The 19,102-nt window shown below is 37.2% G+C and overlaps 1 protein-coding gene across 3 annotated transcripts in view; it reads left to right on the top strand.

The window, feature by feature from the left end:
- Positions 1-18,204, top strand: part of NUBPL (NUBP iron-sulfur cluster assembly factor, mitochondrial) — an 86,931-nt gene extending 68,727 nt beyond the window's left edge. For 2 of the 3 annotated variants that reach the window (XM_063331774.1, XM_063331775.1), the window contains exons 7-9: positions 2,714-2,834; positions 6,697-6,779; positions 17,295-18,204. In XM_063331774.1, the coding sequence (XP_063187844.1) occupies positions 2,714-2,834; positions 6,697-6,779; positions 17,295-17,357 (267 nt within the window). In that variant the 3' untranslated portion in view covers positions 17,358-18,204. The remainder of the gene's footprint in view (positions 1-2,713; positions 2,835-6,696; positions 6,780-17,294) is intronic. The other variant, XM_063331773.1, reaches the window with a different exon arrangement.
- The last annotated feature ends 898 nt before the right edge of the window (positions 18,205-19,102 follow it).

Here is a 19,102-nt window from a genome sequence, read left to right as displayed (position 1 = left end):
ATGAAAGGTTTCTTCGTTTACTGTTATTTCTTGATAGACGTCTCTTCACTGTTTAAAATGATGATTCGACTAAATGAAATTCAGTTCCGTGCATTGTAACTGTCCTCTCCTCCCGTACCATAGGTTAGCTCCTGTATTGCGGTGCATCTCATACTACTAAATTTCATATAATTACTGAGCCAAGCTTGGTGAGAGATGTACAGGGAAAGGAGCTCCCTAAGCAGTAGAGTAGGGTTCACACATACTTACAGGGTAGTTTGTGTAGACAGTTAACAGCTGCTTTGAAGCTTTTCCAGTATTATTATTTGAGCAGGAAAATGAGTGTTATTACTGACTGGATTAGCAAGACCTATTACTTTGTCTGCAGATTGAAAAGCTCTGAAGATCCTACAGAACTCCCTTCCTTCTGTAAATATATCTGCAGAAATATGCATGTTAAAAATACACTTCAGCACTAAAGTTGTGTATGTTTGCACAGATTCTATGTTAAACTGGGTATTTCTGGGTGTTTATAATTGGCAACTTCATATTCCAAAAGAATGATTCATATATTAATAAATATGCACTACTCGTTGGCTGACAGAAACAACACTGAAAAAATAAAAATGATTGTGTAATGCTTTTAGTAAGGTTTGTTGCAGTGAGAACAAAAATGACAGCGAATAAGAGCTCTAAAACTGATTTAGCATTGGGGATACAGCTGTATCCCAGCATTTGCATTAACTGTGTCAGAAAGACTTCTTAGTTATTAGGTTACCAAAGAATTAACAAAACAGCTGTAATAGACCTTAACTATTCACAAAATAATAGTAGACTACATAAGCTTTTCTTTGATTGTGAATTGACTGAATCATATACGTTGTGTGACTGCTTTGAGGAGAACAGAAAGTTCATACCCCAAGTTACCTGAAGATGAATTAATTCATGGAAAGTATAAATGTCGAATTCTTTTTTTTCCTGTGCTGCAGAAAATGGCTTCCCTCTACCCTAGTTAAAATACTATTTTTCTTTTGTCAAATAATACTCCTTCCAGTGTTCTGCGATTTACCAACACAGTGAAAATTCCATGACTTAAATTAAAGGAGAGCAGGATGAATGCCTGCTCAGAGGTCAGCACTAGAAGAGTGTGGCTGTAGAGAGCCCTTTTTACCATCCCTGCACCTTGTACCCTTGAACATGTAATATGCCATGTCTCTCTTCGTTTAAGAACTGGATGAGAAAATTACCTGTAATACTGTGCCAGTAAATAGAAACTTGTTCTTCTTGCTCCTCTGGCAGTCCCCGAGGGAGAGTAGAAAATGGGGAAAGTTTGTGGTGTTAAATTGAAAGTAGGTAATCTTTTTGTTTGTTTGTTTGTTTTCTTGTTAGTACTGTTCCTTAAAATGTTCCTTGCTTTAAACCCTCTGAAAGTTTTAAATATGTAAAGAAACACTTCTTACACAATAGTGTGAAACATGTAGGAAAAACAGGTGATAATGTTTTGATCAGTTTTAGCTTAGATATAAGGAAATTTTTATTAAGATATTATAAATAGCACACTTTTTTATTTTCGGTTTTGGTGCCAAAAGTTGTATATTTACTCTTAATACTTGTTGGTTGGATTGAACAGTGGTATATCCTTTTAGATCTGCTTTGTTAACATGGTGGATACTTATTCCTCTAATAAGTAGGCCAGCTTGTTCAAGCACAAAGCTAGAATGCTCAGGGAAATTTAACAAACAAAAAAGCTACAACGTAACAGCTTTTTGCACTTGAAAATACATATTCATGTTTTTAAAACTTGGCTATAGTGTGTGGGACATATCTAGATAACATAAAATTCTTAAAGTGAAATTTTGTACCATGGAACCTCTTAAATCATGTTTTGTGTTGATTAGCAGGTGGGTAGAAGCTTTCACCCTGTAGTTGTTTGCATGTTGTTTTCATCACTTTTGAGAAATTCTGCTCTGCCTCAATGAACAGTTCTGTTTACTAGGTGAATAAAATGAGATCAATGCTGTCATTAGCATTATTGTACATTGTGAAAGAAGAGTTTTGTGTGCATGATTTGGCAAATTTTCATTTGACATACTTTGCAAGCATGATGTTGAACATCTGGCATCAACAGAAAGACACCTAATGTGTATGTATCAGATTTTTATGCTGTGGTTTTTGCCACTTAGTTTCACATAATTATTTCTGTTGTTTGATCTTTAAAATGTGTTTCTGCTCTTCAGAAGAATAGCAAATCTGGTTCTTTCTGAAAACATTTCCCTACAGGATAACTTACAAAAATATCTTAAAAGCATGTCTGATTGTGTCACTTCTTGTAATGGTATGTTTTTATTTTGTGTTTCCTGAAACTGCAAATTACAAAGCTATAAAGCACAACATGAAAATTCTTCCAGTATTCAGAGTTCAAAAATGAAAAAAGGGGTGGGAGAGTTCTTGGAAAGATAGGCCTGTACAAGAGGTACTTTTTGTTACAAATAAGTTTGTTAATCTTTTGAGATGTATAGCTGTGAAAAAACTTGAAATAAAGCAGAATTGATAGTAAACCGGAAGATGACTAGTAAGAGTTGATAATAATGAGTCTGATATTACTGCTACTTCCCATTATAAATGAGTACTCTGTGTCGATTCTTTGTTGATGATCTCTGTTGTCAGAGGTGAATAATGGAAATACCAACGCTTGAATCCCAGGTTTGAACATTCCTTTCTTTTACTTCAACAGGTTTTAGGACTAATTCAAAATATGAGTGTTTTCCAGTGTCCCAAATGTAAGCACGAGACACACATTTTCGGAGCTGACGGTGTAAGAGATCTAGCAGAAACCCTTGGATTGGATATTTTAGGTAAGGATATAGAAATAGTTTTAGTTTTGAAGAAAAAATTAATGGCGTGCATGAGGGAAGCATTAACTGAAGCATGGGACTGCATAATCCTAGATTATTCTATATTCAGACAGTGTTCAAATATAATAGAACTAATAACTTAAATAGTTGAATGTCACAATTTTTGTATGCTCTGCTCCTTATCAGGATCATTCTTGTAAATGGGATTTGGAGTGCATATGAAAATTCTTCAATTGCATCTTAAATCTCTTTTGACTTATAAACAGTCCAGAACATGTATTGTTTTGATATCAATGTGTTATATTGCCTGAAAATCATTAAATTACTGATCATACAACAATTTTTACAAATAACCAAGAGTTCTATTTGGTCTTGTAAACCAGATCTAAACCCTGTAAATCGAAGTTTTCTCATTTATTTAACTTAAATGAAATGAGTTGTTACATATCGAAATAAATATTGAAATGCAATCTCTTAAAGCAGAGGGGTTTCTTTATGCCCATAAGAAGGTATCTTGACTCTTGTATGGAAGCGAGCGGTCTGTAGTGATTGTATTTTAAATGTTGAGATTAAAAGAATACACTGAATTGCAAAGTGTGCTTTCAAAAGAAAATTTATCTTTATTGAAAACAAAAATTAGACATGATTAAACAATCTGGCATGCCTGAAAGCTAAAATATGTATTGATTTTTAAAATAGACATTGCTATTTTTAAAAGGCATATTTCAACCTGTGCTACCAGTAAAAAAAAAAAAAAATACAGAATATAACGCAGCGTAATTAAGTTGGTAAATGGGATAATTGCATGTGCTAATGATGTGTTTCCATGTATTACTATAATTATCTCAATGATTTTCCATAGCTAATTCATTAAAAAGAACCAGGAAGCTCACTTAGAAAGATCAACACAAAAACATCAAGGTCTGACATAAACTTAAGATAGCAAGGCAACACATAATTAAAGACATGCTTTCGGGCTATCTTTTACTTTTCTGAATATATAATGAGTTGTGATCAGAGCCCAGGGGGACTTGGACAGCCCTGGGTTATGTGGATGGATGCAAATCCTCTGCAAGCAGTTGAATCAAACGTGCATTTAGATACGCAGGCACAAATGATGTGCCACGCTGTTGGTCCCAGAGATGGTTTTTGTTATTCCCTATGAGGGCAGAACTGATTGTGATTGTATTTAATTAGGAGGGATGTGAGAGATCTAGAGGTTTAGCACAGGATGAATGAGTTGTATGAAGAAAAATGAAGTTTACCTTAGTCTGGTCTTTCACTGACAGTTTGAAGATTAAGAGTAATGCCCCAAGGGTTAAATATAGAATTACAGTACTTGATCTGATTAGTATGCTCCTCCTTCCAGGGCTGACCATTACATAATAATACATACGGTGTTATAAGAACTACTGCTTACAGATTTTACGTGAATCTATCCCAAATGGAAGTTTTATCCCAATGTTGTTTGAATTCTGCCCAAAAGCCTCGAGAATTTATTTTTATATAAATCTATATAAAATGTATATATTTAAAATAAGTATTTCTAAATTTATTTCCTTATATTTTGTAACAGCTGTGGCTGTTCCGTTTGTTCAACTAAGCACTTAGTCCTCTTGTGAAACCTGATGAGGTCTTAGTTTCCATGATAATATCTGACAAATTCTGCAAGATAATAATGTGCAGGATAGAAAAGTATTTTCCTTTTATTTGCTCAGAATTGGCTGCCTTTAATCTTATTGAATACCTCCTTTATTTTTGTTTATGACAGAAGACAATTAGCACTTGCAGTACATCTTTCAATGTAGTTCATTATTTCGTATACTTTTGATTGGCTTGTCTTTTTATTGTTCCCTAAAGGAAAGAGTGACAAAGTTGTGAGAAAGATTTTGTGTTGCTGGTTGTTTCTCTGAAATCTCCGTATTTTGCTTCATTTTTTTTTTAAGTTAGGTGAGCAGAAAGCTATACCATTGAGATACATAACACTGAGATAATTTCTGTACACACCATCCTGACCTTTCTATTTCCTAACGTTTTAAACTGTATCTGCTAATAGAACCAGCAACAATGCTTTTCAGATATCTTTTTTTTTTTTCCACTTCATAAATTCTAATTATTCTCAGCACTTACCCTTTCTTTGCAGTCAGCAGTAATTGTTGTTACCAGAAAAACTTACCATGGCAAGTTCCCATCACATTCTGTAGTGAAGAATAGTGCAAAATCTTCATCTTCCTCAAACCTTTATCACCTGAACATGCACAGATGCTTTTGCTGTCTTCAATGTTCTGCTTAATTTATGAGGTTTTGCCTTTTTAAAAAAAAATTAAATGCATTTTGCTTTGCCTTCTGACTTGCACTTTTGCTCATACAAGTCCTGCTACGGTCCTGTAGTTGTAGTACCAGCGCATCTTTTTAAGTGTGAGTAAGAGGAGAGAGAGGCTGCCGTTTTGTAGTAGGGCAGTTCTTTTTGTAAGTCACTGAGATTGTTATTAAGCTGATAGTGAAGAAGTTTTTTTCATTAAAAAAAAAAATCCTTGGGAAAAAAAGTGAAGATTAATCTCCGCATAAAATAATGGTAGGAACTAACCTGGGAGATTTACAAAGTTATTGTTATTCTATTAGGAAAGTTAAAGGTTAAAAAAAACTTTAAAGGACCCCTAAATATTATTTTTTTTGAATAAATGAACAGACTTATGCCTAAAGAAACTTATTCGTGACTGAAACAAATAAACAATTAAATTTGAAGGAAATGGTCTGTAATCATCATAAATAACAAATTGAAGTTCTTCAAAGATTCAGCTCACTGATCATGGAAGCACAGCTTTTGTTTGGTATTTGCTTGGGGTTTTGTTTGTATTCCTGCTTGCTTTTGCAAGCTGTGTCAATTTTCATACAGTTTTTTTTTACTGTTTCTTTTTCTGACTGTATTGAACTTCAGTAATTTACACTGGCCTTGATTTGGGTTAAATAAATGTTGCTGAGGTGTACGAATTAAACTGATAACAGTTTCTGAGACCAAGATTGAACTGAGTGAAGGCTGTACTGTTTACATCCATCCATGATGTAAAATACAGCTGTATCTTCTGTTAAAAGAAAATTGGTCTTCACTTAACTTCATAATTTTCTATGTAGCAATGAACTAAACATGGGAACTTCAAATTTTCTTTAGTGCTGGAAAACTGTATTTCAGAGAGTAAGTTTCCAAATGGAATAGGGCTGCTAATTGATTCTCCTTTAGAGCGTTCCTTCCTCTCTGACAGTTCCTGCTCGTTATACAAGCGGACTATAAAGAAGATTTTTATTGGAACGAAAAATGAACTGAATAGTCGTCTACCTTTTAATTGGATCCAAGGCCTAATAAGGACAATAACAAATGCTATTATTTGGAAATTAAGTATTCAAAGAAGTCTTTGAGCAGTGATTAAAATCTTAAAACAGCACTGAAAAGAATATACAATGAGGAGATAGGCTGAACAGTGAGTTGCATGATGAGCATTTGCCTAACACTCAAGCAATATTTTTTTTATGTACACCAAATAATTTGTATCTCAGCCTGTGTTTTTCTGTGTATTCAAGAGGCAAAAAAAAGCAAACTGCCTTCTCTAATAAATGACTACAAAGCATATTCCTGCCTACTCAGAGAGCGGAAAAGTCCAAAATGTGTTTGGCATTAATCATTCTGGATGTACAGAAATTGTACTGCAGCCAATTTTCATTTTAAATGCTAATTTTTTTGAGATTAAGTAATTCAAAAACTACACCAAACTGGAATTTGATTTCAAGTTGCTTTAGGGCTATTTTAATGAAACGTTTAAGAAATATTCGGTCTTCACATATACGTGTCTTGGTATTTTTGATACAGGAGACATTCCACTGCACGTTAATATACGGGAGACGTGTGATTCAGGCCAGCCTGTTGTGATCTCGCAGCCTCAAAGCGATGCTGTAAGTTTGGTGCTCTGCACTTAAAATAACGAAAAGCCCTCCCTCAAAAGTGAATGGAAATAGTGCTTCTCGCTACTGCTGTTTGAAAAGAAATGTGTATCTGAATGTAACTTAGGGAAATAAAGTAAAAGAGGATGGTATCATGAAGTATCATCAAGTAACTCAGGCCCTTCGTTTTGGAATGCTGGTCATCCGTTCTGCTTCTGTGGGTGTGTTTTTTGTTTAAGTAGACCAAATCATTGAGAATAGCAAAGATTTGATCCAGATTCTGGCATGCCAAGAAGAGGAAGGTCAGTGTCAAGCCTCATGAGACCTTGCAGCTAATGTAGGTCCTCTAAAGCTGTCAGTTGAGCCTTTGGTAGTTGAGCCTGGAAACTGTCAAAGGGTCCTACCAAAAGATGTTTGGAACAAAACCTCCGTATTGTCAGTACCTGGATTGTTTTCAGCAGGAAGTGGAGCAATTTATACACAAGAGGAAATGGATTTTTCGGTGCATTTACCTTAACATTTTATTGCCAAAGGAAAACATGAGTTGTTGTGGTGGTGGGGAGTCAAATATACAAGTCTGTAAAGCAAAGCAGTTGCACATGCAAAACTTCATTAACACTGATAGAGTAGGATTTTCCTGGCTAGTATTTTCTTTCTCTTCTGATGGAGTTTGTTTGCTGGGCACTGTCAGGCAGGGTATTGTCTGCCACATCATGTTTGCACGATATATGGCATGATGCAGCCTCACTCTTGACTGCTGCTTAGATGTTACCGTAAAAATAAAAAAGTGATTAATGCTGATAATAGATGGTAGAATTAGTTAGAGATAAGATAGAATGTATCTATGGTACTTTCTAGTATCGGTAACCTTTATAATATGGTGATTGCTAGGCACATGCTGAAATATTTTTTTCCTTCCCGCTCTTTTGTTTTTTTTTCTTTTGGAAAAGAGAAAAAGGGGCAGATTAACACTGTTAATCCAGTGTTATTAACATACAGATGGGATTCCAGAGGAACAGTGACAGTCTTAAAATTGTAATACATCATTTTGTTTTGAAAGAGAAGCAGCAGCACTATGGTATGTTGATTTCTAATTGAATGCAGTATTTTTGCTAGGCTTGGGCAAGGCCCGTGCTGATCCTCTGTGGAATAATGTAATGTTCTTGAGACTAGATCCTTGTGAAAAGGAATCATTCTAATCAATAGGGTAGTTTCTGCCTGGAAAGTTTGATCAGCAGTGCGAAGGTTTGAATAGAGACACGGCTTAGGTTAAGGTTGAAGCAAAACAGCTGAGCAAACTAAGATGGAAGGCTCACCGCTCACAGTATCCGAAATCTATAATAAACAAGAGTCTGTAGCCTGCAGGACTATCAATCTAAAAATTCAGACATGTAAGATAGCATTCTGAAAATTAAAAGAGACAAGGAAGTCTGTTGTGTTGCCATCTGTTCCTCCTTGGACTATGTTCTTGGTAATGAAAGGAGGGGTTATAAGCACCATTTGTGGCAATTAAGTTAAATATGAAGAGGAATAAAGTTTGACAAATATGTGTGACTCTGGGGAAAACTTTTAATATTCTTCTCTGCCATTGTGTGTGTGAGATAATCATTCTCCTCGGAGAATGAGGGTTTTTTAGATGTCACTAATCTCTACAGCATGAAAAAGAATTTCCCTTTATCCTTGCTTTGCTTCTCATTTTAAAGGCAGAGAAAATGATTGTTGTTCTCTTATATTTTAAAAGAAAAATTAAATTCTTTGCACATAAATGATGGTGAGAGAGGTCATATACGGTCAGATTCTAATCTTTAATACATGACACCTATTGCCATGTTTCTCAAATAAACTAAAACTGTGGCTATTCATGCATGAACAATCACATTTTTTCAGATAGAGAACAATGTGCGCAGAGCTGCTGAAATTGTCTCTGCTCTTGTCCCTTAAATTCACAGGGTTTTTTTAATACAAAATTCTGTGCTGTTTTTGTTAGAACACACTTACAGATCAAATACAGAATCATAGAACTGAAATAATACCTAGCAGATTCAAACAGTGGGGAATGAGGACGGTGATTGACTTCTCAGAAACCCAGCATGCTGTCACACCTTCTAAGCTCTGTCAAGACTAGAATAAAGGGTGTTTCTAAAATATGTTAGCTAATACTTTTTTTGCTTACACACCTGCCATGGGGTTCAACTTGCCTTGCTGACACGTAAAAGTATAGCTCTCGCTCTACACTAAAATTTTAAAACATGTAAGTAAACTTGTCTAAATTCGTTATTTTAAAGCTTAGATGTAGTTGTTGGAAAAGGGATGTTTCCTGTTCACAACTGGAAAGGAAATTACTACAGACAAAAGCAACGCTTCCAGAAAAAAAGATTACTTGTAGAATTGTGTGTGTGTGTGAACTTAGAAAGTTCTTCCACAGGGAAGGCACAGGATACATAAGACTCATCTACTTATGGAAAGGGCTGACTATATAGCTAAAGGATGTGAAGGTTTAATGGCTGCAGTTCTCTTCTGGTGAAGCTTGAGACAGCCCCCACAGAGAAATAAACAGTGCTGGTAAAATGATTTTGCTCTTGGTATAACATTGTCTGTGTTAGTGTTCTGTCAGCTTAGTTGTTTAAATTGTGGCTTTTTTAAACACTCTTCATTGACAAAACTTCGTTATGTGCTGTAGAAATGGAATATTGCTGTACTCGCGTGTTAGCCTAAATGGCAGAGGCTATTCTAACAGAAAGAGGGCAGGCACACCGCAGCAATTGGGAGTGATCTAAGATCCTCTACAAGAAGCTAATCATTTCTTAGTTTAATCAACACTAAGGTCTTACCAGACCCTTCTGGAAATAACTGATAGTCTTGGGAGCATTTTTCTTCTCCATCAAGCTGTGGCTGACTAGGACTTTGTTTTTTTGCTCACCTAAACACATAAGAGAGTCTCTAGACAACAAAAGCTAGTAAAGGAAAATCAGGAACACTGCAAAAATGGTAGAATAGGGAAAACAAATGAGGAATCATTGAAACCAGGTGGTTTCATCACGCTCAGATTTAAGGGAACCTCCTAGAGATCATGAGAAGGAACGAGCCACAAAACAGGTGTTTAAAAGAGGCATCCTGAAACTTGTGGATAAGAGGGCTAGAAACATAGCATGAGATATGGAATGTGATTAGTTGTAGTGGAGTCATTCTTCCACCTAATGAGTTGTTTAAATGCCCGATGAACTCTCTATCACCACTGGGGGAAAAGGTGAGTAGAGGTTCCTAAGAGCTCTTCCATCTGTGAGCACAGAATTCGGAGCGGGATGGGACAGTTGGTCGTTATCTTGTGAGGACTTCCTGCTAGAAACATTTGGGTATGTCACAGCCTTGATGGCACAGTGGGTTTGTTAATACCTTGCTAGAACAGACAGGCTAGCTGTGACCATTCAGCAACAAACTGAATCATTTTACTGGCACTGTTTATTTCTCTGTGGGGGCTGTCTCAAGCTTCACCAGAAGAGAACTGCAGCCATTAAACCTTCACATCCTTTAGCTATATAGTCAGCCCTTTCCATAAGCAGATGAGTCTTATGTGTCCTGTGCCTTCCCCGTGGAAGAACTTTCTAAGTTCACACACAAACAATTCTACAAGTAATCTTCAAAAATCCTTCACCAAGCAGCTCAAGCAAATACAAAATACATTTGCTATACCAGTGCGTCCATTTACCTTCTAAAAGCTAGGAAGTCTGGTTGGGATAGATAGACATTTCAGGGAGGAGAAATGCTGGAGGCTGAGGCAAGTAGTAGATGTTGTCTCTCATCTTCTTGTCTTGGGAATGAAGTGATTAAAAAAAAAAAAAGAATTGTGGAGGAGAGATGATACACCTCTAAGGTTCAGCAGGGATATTGTATTCAAGACAGCAGAGAAGTCATGAAAGAATGAAGTTTAGATTTCACCTAATCTTCTTCTCCATTATTAGAGATAGTGAGCCCTCATAGCAGAAAGTATAAAGAGGATAACTGCTTTTAGAAAAAAACCCCAACTTCCAGGAAAGATGTAATGGTCAGTTAGTTCCTTAGTGTTTTCTTGACACATATTGTTATGGAAAACATTTGGAGTCTATTAAGGAAAAATACTTTGAGTTCCCCCTCTTGTTCCATAAAAATCAAGTGAAGTATATCGGGAAAGCAGGGGAAGATGAAAGGGAGCAAACCCGATGAATCATATATAGCTTAGAGTGTTGGATCCCCAGATCACACAGCCTTTTGCAGGTATGCACAAACTTACATGTACCGTGGTGAGGAATTTATGAGTTGTGTAGAAGAGCCAAACTTGTCGTGGAGCAAGGAAACCAGGACCTGTGGCTGGAAAACATGCTTAATGTCATCCTGTCCAGCTTGCGATAAAGACCAGTGTATGATACAAACCTGACAAACTTCTTGGTGAAAGTGCTGTTACTCTCTAGTTCACAGTTAGCAATGTGAAATGTGTTCAGCCCTATTGGAAATTTCATATACCCATATATCTATTGGTGAAGGATTTTGAGACCAGTAAATTGCACACAGATCTATAAGGGGAAAGAAAAAGCCCGGTCAGGTGGAAAGCAGGGGCACAAGGCATCAGCAGTCTGATGTAACAGAGGAAAGTAAGTCTTGTTAAAAATCCCATTTCAATTAAATTAGAAGTGTTACAAACTTTACTGTGATATTATCCAAAGAGACAGGTGGAATTTGTATTCAGAAAGACTTTTTTTTGCAGAACTCTATGTCAGGGTGATGTGTGAGTAGGGTAAAAATGTACAGCCTTTTAAAGCTTGCAAGAAATAGTTGGAGAAAAAGTGAAGTAGCGGTAGAAAATCATGTTTGCTGTTGTTTAGCTGTCATCAGTAATTTCATTTAAAGAGTGGTGTCTCCAGGGTGTGATATCTTTAGAAGAAAAGCAAACCCTGAAGAAGGCTGCATGATAGGATTTATAATATGCCTTATCATCAAGGCTTGCTTTGAATGATCACAGTAACATTTGGTATGTGTAGGTTCAAATCCTTCGTTCAGGGTGTAGATAGTACAATGCATCATCAGAACCTCATTTATGCTTCACTCTGCTGAAGAAAATGCTGAGTGGTAGGATAATCTGTTTGAAGGGTGTTAATATATTGCATTTGAATGGCACTGTTCTACTTAGCCTTGTTTTCTGAGCAGGATGTCTTTTTTGATGTACTAAATGGCACCTGAGTGATGTACATGCATAGTGGCACCTTGGGGCTAGCCATGTTTCCCAGCTGAGGCTCCCTCAGAGGACAGATTGGCTTTTGAACTGCTGATATATAGGATTAACAAGAAATTTCCCATGAGCACTAAGGATTTTTGTTTGAGGTATTAGATTCAGGAAGCGTCCAGTTTACTTACCCATCTCCTCCATTTCATGTTATAATTTATGGATTGACTGCTGTTGTCTCATCAAGTCACCTTGTTGGGCTGAGACTTCATTGCAGCTTGGCACGAGTCGCCAATACACGCAAAGAAGAATCTTACGGTAGAGCTGCCCAGAGGAGGACAGAGTGGGAAAGGCTCTGGGCCTCTTGCAGCAATCAGGAATTTCTCTGGTTGACATGAAGCTTTTATCTGAATTGGAAGCTCATTTAAAGCTGTGTTTATGATCATGCTTTTAGTGCCTTCTGAGTTGACCACAGACATCAGGAGGGCAGCTCCAGTCATGCACTGAAGGTTGGAGTTGTGTCAAAGTAACTAGCAATCTCCATGGAAATTAAAGCTATTTAAAAATCTGATTGAACTGGAAAATGGACTGTGGTTGAGCAAAGAGAGTGCTAATAAGAACAAAAGCTGTCACCTATCATTAATTTCTTGCAGATGGTAGCTAAGTCTAGTATTTGTCCTTGTGATAGCCACTATTTGATTAGTTGCTCGTGGTTGCTAGTTTCCTTTAGCAGTGAATAAAGTATAAGCCTCTAACAGCTCAGTTGAGCAGATTTAAATACCTTATCCTTCTTTACAGGTAATACTAGTGTCCACAGCATTTGATATTCCAGTCAGGACTTGCATAGATTCTCTCTTGGTTTGCTGGGCTGGATAAAGCATCTTAATAGTTCTGGAGTCTTTTAATCACAAATACAAGTTAGAAGCCATGTCAGTACCGGCATTTATACTGGTATTTATATATATTTATATATATTTTATATATATATTTTTATTTATATTTATATTAATATAATTAATATAAATATATATAAATTAATATATATAAATTATATATATAATATATATAATATATATATTATATATATAAAATATATATAAATTAATATAAATATAAATAAAATATAATTAATATATTTATATTAAATATATTTATATATTTTATATATATTTATATATATACACCGGCATTTATGTGTACTTGGCCCGCAACCAAGCGATGGGATCAGTATGCTTTTTCTGAGTTGCTGGTCTGAAGTTGTTTGTATGCAGTGCTTTGGGTGAAGGCAAATGTGGTATTGGCTCCTACCTGTTTTGACTTTGTTGATGGATAAATTGTACTCTGTGTGGCCATTGCACTAGACACTGGAAGACATTGTCGTGAGCTGTTTGCAGGCTGAGATCTGCACTTCAGTGAAAGGCAAACTAGGAGGTCAAGCCAAGCCAATCCATGAGAACAGGGCAGAGTCAGCTATGACCTGTACGCTCAGTGTGCAATAATCTTAGCAGTGATTCATACTTCCCTCACGGGTAAAATTTTTAGGGAGAATGAAATGCCATAACTGAAAGGCTCACATTTCTTTAGGATTACCGTGGGGCTTAATTAGATGAGCTAATAAAAAGACTTGCAGTTTAAATCTACTCCATGTCTATTATCCCATGACAGAGTAATGAACCAGGATGTTCTGATTACTTAGGCTAAGTAGGACTTTTCAGTCCTTTTCCTGGTGAACTTCATTACAAGTTCTCTATTTCTTACCCCAAGATCTATGCTGTCATGAATCACTTTATCATCTACCGTGCCCTCTCAGTCCTGAGGAGCTTTGTGATTTAGAAAATGCTGCACTGTTTTCTGGCAGTGTTTGTACCGGTGTTTGAGAGGTGATCAGTCTCTCACGTGGCCATTATCCAGCTCTTTTGACTCTCTGAATGTCACCTTCAACCTCAGCCTCTGCCCTCCCCAGTGCTGCGCTCTGACCCTGTGTAGGCAGTGTTCACGATGAACAATTCTGGTCTGTTTTAGGGCATTCCGTCCTCCTGTGCGCTTCTTCATCCTCTTGAAGCAGGGGGAGTGTTTGTCTTCCAGCTAGCTGATATGTTGCTGTTAAATGTAAAATTGTCCATCTGCAAAAAAATGCTTTCAGAAAGACAGTCCGCAAACCACTCCTTTAGAGCTTCCAAGCCAAAAAGGGAAAAACTGATCTGTAAAGTTCACTTTTATCCTATTAAAATGAAACTGGTTGTGAGTGATGAATAAGATCTCATCCTTTACTATTTCTCCTCTGGCTTTCCACTTAAAAAAGGAAATAAAAAAAAAACCCTCTCCATTTTCAGTTGCAATCCGTCTTCTTTTGCTTAGTAATGATGGAGTAAACAGCTGAACTGAGCTGTGTTCTCTGTCTACATCTGTGCCACATTGAAAAGATCGTGAGTAGGAGGAAACATTCGATACGTGTAGGGTTGCTTTTGTGTAATGAAAGGTGTATTGATAGTCACTGAGATACCATTTAGACCTTTCACAGATGTTGATGTATGTTACTGCTGATAGGCAGGTCCTCACTCATAGATGAATGATTTGTTCAAAGATAGGAAACTAAGGGTCGAAGCAGTTGATTCTGTCGAAGACGGATTACTGGTGGAGTTCTGTAAAGACATGTATGAGATACTGTTCTGTTCAACGTATAAAGTAGTGGTCTAGGAAAACAAAAAAGGATGCTTAGCAGGTAAGACCGGTTGCTGATAACACTAGGGCTAGGTTAATACTAGCATGCTGGCTACAACGAGCTGCACCAGGAACCTCCTGTTACGAAGTGACAGATCAGCTACTTGGCGAGTAAGAGTCAGTGTACTTTGTGAAATTGTTGCCCAGATACTCATTAACAGTGTTTTGGGAGAAAATAGTTTATTGGGATATTGATATAGGGTAACACGCAAGCAATCGAGTCTCTCAAGCAGGATATCTGGTTGCTGCCTGGATGGCTACAGAAGTCTTGCGTTCCAAGGACCCTTGCCAATGGTGGCTTTGGCTGGATCGAATGAGACTCCCTGAACTGCTCTTCAGCTCGCTTTTAACAATGCAGCCAGCCGGTGTTCCTATATGACTGCTACAACGCATGCATGATCTGTTGGTGCTGATTGTCTTGGTTTATGTACAGAACATCTCCTGTCTTAACTGTGTGCAAAAACACTGTCCCATGTTACTGTTTCTGCACCTGCAAGGAACAATTTCTACAGTGTATTTATAATTCTCTGTACAATTTGGACAACTCTGGAGCAGGAATAGCCTGGGCAGTCTCTAGAAGGGGCCAGATTTTCCATGCAGGCTGTTAATTGACTCATTAAAACACATGAATTGGTCTGTGCAAAGTGGGAGCTGCCTGCGGGACTCTTCAAGATAGTCCAAACTTCCCACCTGGAGCACTCCTACACCGATTAGTCAAATACTTAACTGCAAAGGCAGCTTGACTTCAGTCAATCACCTTATTTCAAGCTGGTCCATTATCTCATCCATGCAGGTGGCTGACTGGGGAGTAGCCAGACCACCCAGGGAATTAACAGCTAAGCGTGGTGGTGTTGCACATGGGCACAGCTGTGCTACCCAGCTGCACTGCAATTACACCCATAGGAGAAGTTTGAATTTCATGCTTGTGACTTAAGTTCTGTAGTTCTTGCCACAAAGTCACGCATATGGGAGAACGCAATCCTAGTTTGGTGTCTTCATTTCTTACAAACTCAGAAAATTATGTGACTTCAGTTTTAAGGTGATGTGAGTGCAGAGACTATGAGGGCGCCGAGCCTGTGAGTGCCAGAAAAGAAAAACCTACAAGCCAGGAGCAAACCCTAGAAGAGAAGGGGACGTGTTAGGGGTGCCTGGCCCTGCAAAAGGTTGCCACCTCATTCAGACCAATGACATTTGGTGTTAGAGGCCCAACTGAGAGACTGACCTTCTCTTCCTGCCCCTCAAGCTCTGGCCTCAGGCATTTGTCAGCTTGTTTGCTATTTTAAAGGCTCGTCAGGGATTCAAGGTCTAACTCAAGGTTAAGAGCCATCTAGGAGTGCTGCAGGAGGTAGGAGAGATTGGTGCGATAGGGAATATTCTGGTGATTTCTTCTAGTAAAACAGGGAAGGTTGTCAGTGTGGGCTCCATATGCAAACTTATTGGAGAAGGTGAAGAAGTAGCTCAGTTACAGTCTAACAGAGTAGAAGCAAGCTGAATAGCAGAGGTGTTTTCTGTTGTACTAGACAAACACAGAATGTGATGCACCAGCTGGAAACTGAAGGATGACAAATTCAAATGATAGATAAGGGGTACATTTTCAACAATGGAAGTAATCAACCTCTGGAACAATGTGCAAGATATAGATGTACACACACAAAGATACTCTTCTAGTTGAAAATCTTTCTGTCAAGATTGGAGACCTTTCTAAAAGGCATGTTCCATTTCAACTACAAGCTGTTGAACTTGGTACGGGAATTACTTGGTTTCATTTTGTGATTTGTTCTCTGTTAGACCTTAGGCAGTGTTTTCATACATATCCCTTGACATTACATTTATGAATATTTGATGTTAGTCTGATCGTGGTCCTAGCTGTGTCATTTTATTTTTTTTTTCAAGATGTTAAAAGAAGTGTGCCTATTTGGGTTGCTCAGTCTATTCGGGTCTTACAGTTTTGTGCTCTTCTGCTCTCCAACTTAGAAGACCCGACTAAATGCCACAGGTGGTGTGAGAGGGAGATTTTGCTGTATAGATTCTAGTGTTGCAGAATTACTTCTTTCTGATACCCACTTTAGTCTCTTGGAAAGATGTCTTTTTCTGAAAATACTTTAATTTTTAATGTCTGTACAGGAAATTCTGTAGTGTGGTCCGTAATGAATTAATTATCTCAATTTTTTTTTTTTAAATGTCATTGCTTTCTTGGATTTTCTGTCTCAGTCCTGTGCACTGCGCATCTCAGTCTTCAGGGCGAGGGAAGTTTGTAACTGATAGTACCTGTGGGACTAAAGAGTCTCCTTCCTTCAGAACACCTCGTCTCCAGAAGAATATTGATTCTGTTTGCTGTTTAAGACCGATGGTTCAGTCAAGTTCCATTCTCAGAATAATGCTAAAGTTAAATTTTATCCGCCCCCACCCACCAATATTTTAAATAATGCTTGTACTAATTTTATGTATTAATGCATCGTTTTTCCTGAATACAAAACTGGCTAAATCAAAGCCACTTGTAACATTTTCCTTTTTCTTTGAATGTGTGTGAAAGAACATGTACCTAACAAGATGTGAAATATTCCTTTTTATAGAAAATGAAAGGTGCTAAATATATGTTTCTGTTTTTACAGGCTAAAGCCTATCTAAAGATAGCTAAGGAAATAGTAAGACGACTGCCAGTACCTCCTGCTTGAAGTGTTTATCACTGAAATGTACAAAAAAAAGTGATATTTTGATGTGACCAATGCAGAAGAGTGCTGCTACCTAATTCTGTGGATGCCGTATTTTAGTTCGAAGAACTTTTTTGGGAGTTAATTTACCGGAATTTAAATTATGTTTGTGATATTTACTGTTTTTCATGCCATTATTTAGCCATGTCCAAATGTGTTGAAGTATGCAAAAGATGGCAGATGATATTTGGCTGCTGGATTGTAACATCATCAAGCAAGAAGGGATGGAGTGCATTTTTCACGTGTCCTGTTTTAAGGTCAAGAACGAAAAACAGCTGCCCCAGCCAAGCAGAATGATGAGAGGGATGCCAAGGCATTAAGTCCTGTTAAAAAAATAACATTTGCAATACTCTAATTTCTGTCACTTTTGGTTCAGCTCTGTACTTGGTTAACTACCGGGCTGACCTTAAGGACTGCAAAATTTTAAGAAGCAAATTCAGTTATGTAACTGCAATACTTGTGTGTGTTCATCTTAAAAGAAAATAAAAAAAATAATCCACATATCCTCTGAAGAGTTCTTGTGATGGATCATGAGCGAATTCATTCATTATTGGATAATGTTCGATCATGAGGCAATTCGCAGTTTAGTGGAGAATGGATTACATGAGCCCGAGGCTTATTTCTTGACTGCGTTGCGTTATAATGGACCCGGACAGAAGACTAAGTAACCAGGGTCTCCACTGAAAACCAGATGATGTGCCTGAGCTCAGTTTGCCAGGGGATGCAAATGATCAAAATAAATTAGATTTATGATTGCATATTCCTATTACAGTGCAGCAACTTGGAATTTGAATATAAAGATATATTTTTGAAGTAAAGATAAATTTGGTCTTCAGACTGCGTGGCCTTCTGGTTTGTTTTTTTACTGCCTCATATTTCTGCGATCTTTATTTTTGTGTTGGTGTGTGGAAGTGGAAGAATATGCCTTCAGGGAATGAGTTTCCATTTACAATTAGATGTTTGAGTTGACATTTAGGCTTTTTCATTTACACAAAGAAGTATGGGTATCTTCAATGTACATCTTAACCATATCATACTGGGAATTTAACCATGCTGGGGAGTTCTGCTGTTGACATTTGTGGGACTAAGATTTTCCCTGTACTCCAGATAATTATTCGTAATTTTGATGTAGTTGTTTTTTCTTACTGAAGTGATACAACATAAAAGGTTGGTATACATTTACATTAAGAATATTTAAGCAGTACGTATCCCAGAATTTGCATGGGAAAGCTAGACACAAATAATGGGTTAGATTTCAAGCTTAGGTGATTTTGTAAACGTGTAAATTATATAGTCCAAAAATGTTGATTTTTTGCTCCAAGTTAATTGCTGAACCTCCTTGCCTGCACCCTCCCCTTAGTGTTCTGCCCTTTGCCATTTTATTGATAACCTATTGGGTTTTTAAATTGAGTTTTATTTCTACACAGATTATTTATTCACTTTGGTATTTATTATTTTCTTTCTATTAAAAAGAATGTCTCATACTCAGTTCATGTTGAGACTGGGTGAACAATCAGTATACAGATATAAGGTGGGTTGTTTTGTGTTTCTTTCTCGTTATTTCTTGGGTTAGTTGAGGGATGAAATATGCTTTCAAATATCCTTTTGTTTTTACTCCTTTTTACATATTTTTTTTTCCTTTTAATTAAGTACTGTGGTTTTGCTCTGTTGAATCTTTCACCTGCAGAACTATTTGGAATGCCTTTATC

The sequence above is a fragment of the Chroicocephalus ridibundus genome, chromosome 4 (assembly GCF_963924245.1).
Source record: "Chroicocephalus ridibundus chromosome 4, bChrRid1.1, whole genome shotgun sequence".
Lineage (NCBI taxonomy): Eukaryota > Metazoa > Chordata > Aves > Charadriiformes > Laridae > Chroicocephalus > Chroicocephalus ridibundus.
Note: the sequence above shows the minus strand (reverse complement) of the source record. Positions and strands in the feature narration are given on the sequence as shown.